The following is an 11,700-nucleotide window of genomic DNA, read 5'->3' on the forward strand; positions in this document are numbered from 1 at the left end:
TACTAGGAACCCCAAGCAGGAGTGAGCTGGAGCTTGTTGGAGCTAAACTCTGCAGAGCTGCGGCCCTCCAGGAATTGAGTTGGAGACCTCTGCTGTTGAATATGGCAATCATATTTTAAATAGTTAGTACACAAGATAACTCGTTAGCATTATCTATAATTACATTAGTACATCTATCAGAGACTCTTCCTCGTCTGATTGATGAGATTGTTTTCTCACCTGGTTTCTTGACAGTATATGTAGCTGTGGCCTTGACTTGATTTCTCTGAGTAAGCTGACATCTCCACTCTCTGTTGTCATTTTCATTCAGGAGAGTTATATTCAGAGTGATGATACAGTGTGCTGATGAGAATAATATCTGATATCTGGAGTCTGATATTGTCAGTTTAACACCAGTTTGATTCAACCAGAACAGCTGAATTCCCTCAAAATTAATCAAATCATCACAAGAGACACTTATCAGCCATATTTCTATTTCTGTCAGTCTTCCTCTTCATTATATTCTCAAAACTCTGTCTTTAAAATATTATCTGCTCTTCCTGTGGTTGTTCACTTTTTTAATCTGGCCAACTGAGTGTGCCAGTGCAGAATTAAGAGGTGTTGCTTTGTATTTATCTTGTAAATATCAACACATCACCATACTTGGCCTCACGTTTCCTTTCCTTTCAAATGGTTCCCTTTATTGGTTCATTTCCACACTACGTCGCTCTAGCTATGATAAACCCTGTGTGACTATTGTCTGAAGCCCTTACACAATCACACCAAGCCGATGGCGCCTAGCCATCTATGGAAGTAAAATACTGACAAATGTTTTTGAAGCAAAACAGGGTGCTGTATAGCACTAACTGAAATAAAATGCATCGTATTAACAGTGCTTGCATTTTCAGGTTGTGCAATTCAACATTGGTGGATATTTAGGCTGTGAATTTTTCAAGTGGAAACATAAAATTTCATTTGTAAAATTTTCAATGTTAATAATACAGATTATTTTAAAATATGACTTTCACAATTGCATTGTTTACAATTTCAATATTAAATATTCATACTATTTTAAAATACAAATTTAACAATTGCACTGTTCAAAATTTCAATACTAAATAATTTCCATACAACCTTTGATACTTCATAGGACATTTCGGTGCGTATTATTTCGCTTCCAAAAATTCACCGATTCAAATACGCCAAGCAATTCGATGCTACACATCCGGGTATGGCAGGAAGAGCAATTGAGCATTTATACAAAATCGACGTCTGTTGCTTTCCGTTTCACTAGCAGATGGTGAAAGCGAGTCTTGCTGAGACCATTTCGGTCCGTGTACGTTTTATTCATTTATGAAATAAGCAGAAATTATATATGTATATGTATATATCTATATATCTATATATCTATATATATATATATATATATATATATATATATATATATTTTTTTTTTTTTTTTTTTTTTTTTTTTTTTTTAAACTAACTCTGTTCACAGACATATTTATTTTTTAATTAAATGTTTAATTTTGCGGTATGGTTTTTAATCTGAGTATCTGCAGCTGTACCCAGACAGCTCAAAGGAGAACAGATCAATGTTCAGTCAAGTGTTTCTTTTAGACATTATGCTCATTTTGGATAAGCGATGGTAAGTGCAAATACTGTAATGCAAATAGGCTGAATACCGAGGGTGGATAATTTTATTTTACTGTACTTTCATAGCCACGGGAACGTTTCATTTTGCCAGCTTTGCCAGTTATTATAAATGTGGACAGTGTATATGCTTACGTAAAATGTTCGTATCAGTTAGGCTATATAATAAGTAACGCTTAGGCTTGAAAAGTCGGTGTTTCACGGTGTTCGGCCATCCACCAACGTAGGCTACTTGCCCACGTCCCACCTTTCGTTTTTTTATAAAAATTGTATAATGAAATATTTTTTATAGAAATAATATCAATGTAGGTCAGCGGAACAACAGACAATCGTCCGCTTCAGGACGATACAGCAGGTGCAACAGCGCACGAGACGAGTGATCCTGCGAGATGATTGACACGACGATTAAGATAGATAGATAGATAGATAGATAGATAGATAGATAGATAGATAGATAGATAGATAGATAGATAGATAAAGTATAAAATAGCAGATTTTTTTTTTCTTTTTTAACTCTAGCCTAATATTTTATTTCCCTGGGCCCACCCAGTTGGTGAGCGATCGGTCGATGGCCGAACACCGTGAAACACCGACTGCACAAGCTATTGATCAACATTTTACTTAAGCATCTAGGCTGAGCACATTTAACCTAAATCTCAGCAAAATAAAACGTTTCTGTGGCTATACTGGTATATGTATATTACCTGCAACCACCTATATTTTCTTCTTAATTAACAAAAGTTCACTTTGCGCTCTTGGCTTCTGCCTCCTCTATGGTCCTGTCAGTCATCTCGCTGAATCGCTCGTCTGGCAAGCTGTTGCTCGTGCTGTATGGAACACCGTGAAAAGCGACTTTTTAAAGTGTTATTTTTATCTAGCTGATGTCAACATTTTACTTGAGCATCTAGGCTGTGCACACTTAACTTAAATCCTGGCGAAATGAAACGTTCTTGTGGCTATGATATACAGTAATTTTCCACCCTGGGTAACCTTCAGTCGATTTGCATTACAGTATTTGCACTTACCATCGCTTGTCCAAAACTGAGTATAATGTCTAAAAGATACTCAGATAAAAAAAAAGAAAAAAAAAAAAAAACATACAGCAAAATAAAACATGCTGGGTGCAGATTAATATTTATGAAATAAGAGTTAAAGAAGAAAGCCTAGTCAGAGGACTATCTTGTTGACTCTCCTTTTAATAGAAACAGCCAGGTATATGCGATCGTTAAAAAAAAAAATAAAATAAAAAAATCAAGAAATAACGCGACACAAGCTGTAAATTATTTTAAAGCCTTAAATCTATTGCTTGAATAATTTGTAACTATTTTCTTCTTATGTACATTTCTTATGTGATTTTGTAATTGCTTTTCCAATTGTATTATTATTATTTTTAACTGTCTTAGTTATATTATATTTTGATGTAATAAATGTTATTGCACTTGTATGTTTGTTGTTTTAAAGACTGCAAAAGAATTAAAATAAATAAACAACGGTCTTTTATTTTGTTGAACGAACAATGGATGGTCTCTATGGCTCTGGATGGAGTCACCGGTTTTTCGTTTTCTGAACAAATGAAAAAACTAATGAAGGAGCCGTTTTCTTATTTCTGCTTATTTAATTTAAAATAAAAAAATCAAATGAATAAAACGTACACGGACCGAAATGGTCTCAGCAAGACTCGCTTTCACCATCTGCTAGTGAAACGGAAAGCAACAGACGTCGATTTTGTATCGATGCTCAATTGCTCTTCCTGCCATACCCGGATGTGTAGCATCGAATTGCTTGGCGAATTTTAATCGGTGAATTACTGGAAGCGAAATAATACGCACCGAAATGTCCTGTGAAGTATCAAAGGTTGTATTGAAATTATTTAGTATTGAAATTTTGAACAGTGCAATTGTTAAATTTGTATTTTAAAATAGTATGAATATTTAATATTGAAATTGTAAACAATGCAATTATAAAAGTCGTATTTTAAAATAATCTGTATTATTAACATTGAAAATTTTACAAATTAAATTTTATGTTTCCACTTGAAAAATTCACAGCCTAAATATCCACCAATGTTGAATTGCACAACCTTAAAATGCAAGCACTGTTAATACGATGCATTTTATTTCAGTTAGTGCTATACAGCACCCTGTTTTGCTTCAAAAACATTTGTCAGTATTTTACTTCCATAGCCATCATGTATGCCTCATAAGGGTGTGCTTGCAACATCCGACCTCAGACTTACTACTCATGTCTTGGTTACGTATGTAACCTTGGTTCCCTGAATAAGGAACACAACGTTGCATTGTTGGCCATTCTTCTACTTTTCGACAGTGCTTTATTTTGTAATGTAACATCAATGGCTAATGAGGCATTCATGACACATTTCTGTTTGATTACACCATTACTGATTTTAATATTTATACCATATGTACATCGACTTGACACACAGTAGTCACCACTAGTAAGCCGCTAAATGTATTGTAGTAGCCTACATTTCTGTACAGCTGCCTTGCAACGACTGTATCGTGAAAAGCGCTATACAAATAAACTTGAATTGAAACAAGTAATTCATTTCTCATATGAATGCATGACATATTCCTGTTGTGATGCAGCGTCTCGTTTCCTATTCAGAGAACCAAGGTTACATACACTGACCAAAATTATAAATGCACACTTTGGTTTTGCCCCCATTTTTTATGAGTTGAACTCAAAGATCTAAGACTTTTTTTTATATACACAAAAAGCCTATTTCTGTAAAATATTGTTCACAAATCTGTCTAAATCTGTGTTAGTGAGCACTTCTCCTTTGCTGAGACAATCCATCTACCTCACAGGTGTGGCATATTAGGAAGCTGATTAGACAGCATGATTATTACACAGGTGTGCCTGAGGCTGGCCACAATGCAGTGCATTGAAAAAAGGTTTGGTTTTAGACTGTTCTTGACTTTAGATATTGGTTTTGTCATGAAAATGTGCCAATTAAGACATAATGCTGATATGATGCATATTTTTGTGTCCAAATCTATTGAATTATTCAAAAGTAAGGGTTAGTAACCAAATGAGAGTAACTTTTAGACACATTTATATGAATAAATAAATAAAATAGAGGTTTATAAATTCTGAATTTATATTTGTTTGCATGGTAATTCTCAAAGAAACATGTTGAAGCATGATGTAGGCGGAGAAGATCACTGTTTTTAATGTTACATTTTAAGCATTAAGTACAGTATATGGAGAACATATCCTTGAAAGCTGCATGAAAATATTCATAATATAATTTGCATGAAGATAAATTATTGCTGTAGTCTAGTCCTGTTATGTATAGAGTATTTTATTATAATATTGTATTCATATTTCCTCTTGGTGCTGCGAGTTTTTCCTCCCTGCAAAATAATTCAACACAAAAGCATTTACTGAGCTTTTTTGATTGCAGATTGTCACAGATCAATGTGAATCATCTCAAAAACTCACCAGCTCTTCTTGCACAGACGATCTGAAGAAGAATCACAGTAGGAGCAGTAAACGCTGCAAACTCAACGATAATCATAATCACTGCAGGAAATATGATAAACAAAATCAAGAGAGAAAACAAAACACTCTCCATCTGTGAAGCTGTGAATGAAATCAAAGGTATATAACAATAAACAATGCAAAGACGTGTCGTACCTCTCAATAACGCTCCAACAGTCCTGACTTCAGTTTCTCCCAGATCTGTGATCGTGTAGTTCAGTTTAAACATAATGAACATATAAATAAAACGTCTTAATACTTCAGCTTCACATAAATGATAAATATGTACTGGACCTCTGTGAGTCAATATGAGTCTTTGTGTAGTTGCTCTTACAATACTGAGATGGTTGATAGCTATTCTACACCTTCATAAGTAAAATAGTGAATTATGACAGGTGTAGTATTTTCAGAGCTGTGATCTCACTGTTGAAGTCTGGAAACATATTACTCAGAACCCAGCAAGTTTGACCACAGTAGAGCAGAAATCCTCTCTGAACCTAGTTCCTCCTTTTTTTTTTGTTGCACGCAATTAAACATTTTTTCCAGTTAAGTATATGAGCAATCATGTTCGGGCTCAGTCCGAAGCAACCGTGCCCAGTGTGTACACCCTCTCCCTTTAATACCAACTGCACTGATCCAATATACGCCCAGTTGTTTACGCTTTTTTAACACATAACTGACTGTGTTTACATGACTAATCCACACAAACATGGGCGTTTTGACATAATTTGGTCTTTCAAGAGCAATGAAATATAAAGCAACCGAATGCTGTCTGAGAGAGGGGCTGAGCAGTAGGTTAAGGTCTTTTTCACTGCTTATTTTTTATTTATTAGTTTATTTAACAGGGACAATGCAGTATAACATTGCTACAATGTCATGCAACCGATGCTCTACATATAGGCTTCTAGCCAAAGGCTAATTTGCAGCCCCTGAGAATTGAGCTTAACTTTATTAAAGTGCGTGTTTCAAAGCACTTCAGTAAACAGTAAAGCACACTCAGAGAAGAAAACAGTATCGGAGAGCCACTGCGACACACTTAGGTGAGAAAGACAGTGATGATGTACCTTTAGTCACATGTGTGTTTGGAGTTGAGGGATCCTGAGAGTTTGTGATGTGGACTGGAATCACTGCTGCTGTTGTTTTATCTTGAGCTGTAAAGATGACATCTGTTAGTTCAGATTAATCATACTCTGGAATATGACAATCATATTTTATTTAGTTAACACACAGAACAACTCTATATTAGCACATCTAAAAAAGACTCTTCAGTAACTGATTAATGAGATTGTTTTCTCACCTAAGCTCTTGACAGTATATGTGACTGAGGTCTTGACTTGATATCTGTGAGTAACATTGCATCTCCACTCTCTGTTGTCATCTTCATTCAGGAGTGTTGTAGACACAGTGATGATACAGTGTCCTGGAGCTGATATCTGATATCTGGAGTCTGATATCGTCAGTTTAACACCAGCCTGATTCACCCAGAACAGCTCAATTCTCTGAGAACGGATCCAATCATCACAAGAGACTCCAGCAAATGAATACAACTGACAGGAGAGAGTCACAGAGCTGCCTGGACTGATCTCAGTCTGTGAGGATGATGGAGAGACTGAAACACAAATCACACACAAATCACAGAGTTTTCAATCATCATGTAAGTTTAAATAAATAATTTGTCCTTTTAAATTGACCATATAATCATAAAATTACAGTGAAGAAAATGTAGATAAACACGTGCATCATCTCCTTGTTGTTGTCCATCCACATATTGTCGGCAGCTGTATAATCCATAATCTTCTTTTGTGATGTTCTTGATGTTCAGAGAGCAGTCAGACCCCAGACTCAGTCTCTCATGTCTCTCTGTGTCTTTCTTCTTTATCCCTAAACCAATCAGTTCAACTGTTGCTGAATTTCTATTATAGATCCATGTAGTTGAGTTGCAGTCAGGAAGAGCATTATTACAGAGCAGACTGACATTTTCACCAGAACTGATGAACACATGAACATACTCCACTCCACTGCTACCTGAAACACAAGAACTTTCAATTATATATTATTGAATGAAACTTCATTGTATGCAGATATAAACTGAACTCTTTCAAAGGAGTTTCAAGAGCGTGTATAAATGTGTTTACCTGTGAGAAGTGAAGAGAGAAAGATCAGTCCCAGCAGACACAGATGACACTTATCAGCCATGTTCTCTTTCTGCCAGTCTTCCTGTTCTTTACATGCTCACAACTCTTTCTTTAAATACTAGCAGCTCTTCCTGTGTTGGTACACGTACTTCCTCTGATCTTACTGAGTTTTTAAATTCTGCTCTTGTTGATGTATTGTGACACTGTACCAGTCATGATGGAGTGTTGCTTCACATTTCTTGTAAATATCCTCTCAAAAGTAGATTTTATTACTAATATGTAATATGTAAGAAAATATACAGTGAATATTAAATCAGCGAGTACCGGTTTGTTATATAATAGTGCAGATTAAAACAATTTAGATAATTCCTGAAGAACAGCAGATACAAATCTAACTGACACTGTGTCTCCACATCTGTTTTTCTTCTAATTGTTTAGGTTCACTGTAGAAGCAAGCAACTGTGTTCATGTGAATACTCTCAAAGATTGGTATTTTTACATATCTGTGTGAATTTGTTGGCTATTATTTTAAAATTGGAACGTATAAAGATGAGAGATAATATTTAACAGTTTTAAGTTTTCGTTTGTTCTGTGAAAACTCTCTTTTCAGCACTGAATCGTGGGAATCATCAGTGTGTTGTGTCCCGGGATTCAGACTCCTGTGGGTTTTCTATTCTGTTGTTTTATGAACATTATAAATGCTGCTCTAATGCTTCTTTCTTTCATTTCAGCTTAATTATAGTCGTGAGATCATGTTCAGAGGAGAGAGAAACAGTAAAACACTTCAGTGTATCCTGATTGAGATCAAACTCTGTTTTGAACCAAATCTTCTGTGAATAATGCTGATTCTGAAAGTGAAAGTGTTTAATGGCACAGAATCCATAAGCAGATCTACACAAACTCCAGAATCACGTGAGTTCAGCTGATCGATAGTCAAACCCAAATACAAAGACATTTATAGATCAGCTGATTTCACTGGTTTATTAACTCTGTGGACCAGATCGTTTTTTATGTGGGGTTTTTATTTTATTGTTGTATAAATACGCTGTTGTGGCTCTTTTTTATCATTAGCTTTTTTCACTATTTTATAAATGTTGATTAAAAAGTATTGTAGAATGACGGCGTTTCCATTAACAGATGTCATGCGATCCAAATAAATTTTTTTCCTCTCTCGAGAAGACATGGAAACATATTTTTGTTGGATTTTGGCTAAATTTAAGCGTGACCTGTAAATGCGGGAGTATTGCAAAAAAGAGAAATTCCCAATTGAATATACTGAAAAACACAATTGAAACCATTTTTATTTTTCATATTTACAGGTCACATTTGAATATAGCCAACATCACACAAAACTCCGTTGCCATGACTTTTCACGAGAGGAAAACAATACGTTTCAGTCGCATGAGTAAGCGCGTTTCCATTACAGATTTGTGCAAAACTTTGGCGATATTTTTTAAATGTCGATTAAAAAGTATTGCGAAATGACGGTGTTTCCATTAACCAATGCTATGCGACTAAAACACATTTTTTTCCTTTCGCGATAAGTCATGGAAAATGATTTTTGGTGTGATTTTGTCTATAATTAAATGAATATGAAAAAAAAAAAACATTTAACTTTACATTGCTGTTTTACGAAATATTCCTTTTTCAAATTGAAAAACCACCTCATGCCTGTCACAGTTCATGTATCCGCTATGTTCTTCATGTCTCGTGTTTCAGTGTGTGTGTAGTACGTCACCGCTCATCAGCGCATCTGCTGATCGTTACCCTGCTTCAGGTGTTTTCCATCATCCCTGCTATATAAACTCACTCCAATCTCTCCCGTTTGTCAGATCGTTGTTGGATGTCCGTCAGTGAGTGTTGCCGCGTGTTTCTTCGTGCTGGATGTTCTTCGTCGTCTCATCATTGGTTCGTTTTCACTGTGGATTATTCACCTCCGGATTTGTCTTCACTGGATCACCACTCGTCTCTTCACTGCACTTCGACCATCTTGCTCCTGCATCACCCATCCGAGAGACATTGTTCATCACCGTGTTTGTGCCCATCTCATTTACTTCAATAAATCCGTCTCTGATTATTCCATTGAGTTTCGCACCCTGGCGGCGGAGTGTCAGTGGAACGAGGAGGCGCAGTGGGATATGTTCCTGCATGGGCTGGCCGATCGCGTCCAGAAGGAAATCTACACCCTGGACCTACCCGCCACCCTCAACGGGCTCATCAACCTGGCTATGCAGGTAGACTCTCGACTCTCCCGAGCTGAACGGCGGAGGTTACCCGTTCGGCTTCCCCCCTGGGGAGGGATCTTCACCTCGAGCCAGCGATCACGAGCCCATGCAGTTCGATCGAGCCCGGTTTTCTCGGGAGGAGAAGGAGAGGCGGAGGTCCCAGGGCCTTTGTATGTACTGTGGGGCAGCTGGGCACTTCGCCTATAGCTGTCCAGTAAAAGGGCCAGCCCGGCAGTAAGTTTGAGGATTACTCTTATGCACGCAAGATTCAAGCTCCACTTCTCCCCCTCACCAACACCATTGCAGTCCACGCTCTTAATGGCCAGAATCTGCCCACCATTGCATTCACCACAGAACCCATCACGCTCACTGTGTCTGGCAACCACAGTGAGAGCCTCCCCTTTTACATCCTGGACTCCCCCCATGCACCCATTGTTTTAGGACACCCCTGGCTCATTAAACATAACCCCAGGATTGATTGGCAGCAGAAATCAGTGTCGGAGTGGAGCAATAAGTGTCATGAGTTTTGTCTTGTGTCTGCTTGTCTGTCTGTCTGGAGAAGGCGGCGGATTTGTGTAACGTGCCCATGGAGTACCTCGACCTGAAGGAAGTGTTCAGTAAGTCTCGGGCTGCTTCTCTTCATCGTCACTATGACTGTGCAATAGAGTTACTGCCAGGTACGTCTCCGCCTAAAGGCAAGTTATATTCACTCTCAGTCCCTGAGAGAAAGGGTATGGAGGAATATATTTCTGATTCTCTGGCAGCGGGGTTCATTCGACCCTCCTCTTTTCCAGCGGGGGCGGGATTCTTTTTTGTGGGGAAGAAGGACGGATCTCTGCGACCTTGTATTGACTACCGAGGGTTGAATAATATTACGGTAAAGAATCCCTACCCTTTGCCGTTAATATCTGCAGCCTTCGAGAGGTTGCAGGGAGCGTCGGTCTTCACGGAATTGGATTTAAGAAATGCCTATCATTTGGTCCGCATCAGGAGGAGAGATGAATGGAAGACTGCCTTTAATACCCCCAGGGGGCACTTTGAATACTTGGTCATGCCCTTCGGTTTGTCCAACTCCCCAGGGGTCTTCCAGGCACTCGTCAATGACGTGCTGCGAGATATGGTCGATCAGTTCAAATATGTCTACCTGGATGACATATTGATATTTTCCTCTTCTCTCCAGGCGCATGTGCAGCACGTTCGACGAGTGCTTCAGAGGCTGCTAGAGAATGGGCTTTTTGTCAAGGCCGAGAAATGCGATTTTCATGCACAGTCTGTTCCTTTCCTAGGATACATCGTGTCTTCTGAGGGTATGCGCATGGATCCCGAGAAGGTTAAGGCTGTGGTGGATTGGCCAAGTCCAGATTCATGTTGTCAGTGATTTACATCTCTGTGTATTAATTGCCGAACGCTGAACGCATGTGCTGGACGCACGTGATGGAGATTTACTACTAATCAAAGTACCGGCTTCATTGACAAAACGCGCCTCACAACATCGAGCGATTAATCGTGCAGCCCTATCGTTTCGGCTCCCATTCTGGTCACCCCTGATCCATCACGTCAGTTTGTGGTGGAGGTCGATGCGTCAGAGGTGGGGGTAGGTGCGGTTCTTTCTCAACGTTCACCCACAGACGACAAGATGCATCCCTACGCATTTTTCTCCCACCGTCTGTCGCCAGCCGAAACTAATTATGATATTGGTAACCGAGAGTTGTTGGCAGTCAAGCTAGCATTGGAGGAATGGCGTCACTGGTTAGAAGGGTCGGGGGTACCTTTTATCGTATGGACGGATCATAAGAACCTAGAATACATTGTTCCAATGTGGCTTGCCATCCAGGAGTCAATCGCACCACACATTTGGTCAAGCAACGATTTTGGTGGCTTGTGACGTTCGCAGTTTTGTTTTGGCTTGCTCAGTTTGCGCCACTGGTAAGACTTCTAACATCATTAAAAATTGACAAAATCTGCTACGGGACTGTAGCAATCATTTGGAGTAATCAATTGGAATAAACAATCATCTTTGAGTCCAATCTGGAAGCATGTGTTAATCGTCTGATTGCTCCATCTCACCAGAGGGTAAACACTCAGGAACTCCTCCACATACTCCTCCAGCGAACGCTCATCTTGCTGCAGGTTCTCAGAGTTGGTCCTCAGCCCAGATCATCTTTGTAGGTCCGTGATTCTGTCACTCTGTCGTAAAGTGGAGC

General features: G+C 38.5%; 1 protein-coding gene across 1 annotated transcript in view; it reads right to left on the bottom strand.

The window, feature by feature from the left end:
• The window catches only part of LOC141334843 (obscurin-like), a 32,780-nt gene extending 25,448 nt beyond the window's left edge, over positions 1-7,332 (bottom strand). The window contains exons 1-3 of the mRNA XM_073840103.1: positions 7,272-7,332; positions 6,847-7,161; positions 6,434-6,745 (exon numbers count right to left, since the gene is read on the bottom strand). Coding sequence (XP_073696204.1) covers positions 6,434-6,745; positions 6,847-7,161; positions 7,272-7,332 — 688 coding nt within the window. The remainder of the gene's footprint in view (positions 1-6,433; positions 6,746-6,846; positions 7,162-7,271) is intronic.
• Positions 7,333-11,700: the final 4,368 nt, after the last annotated feature.

The sequence above is a fragment of the Garra rufa genome, chromosome 1 (assembly GCF_049309525.1).
Source record: "Garra rufa chromosome 1, GarRuf1.0, whole genome shotgun sequence".
Taxonomy (NCBI): Eukaryota; Metazoa; Chordata; class Actinopteri; order Cypriniformes; family Cyprinidae; genus Garra; species Garra rufa.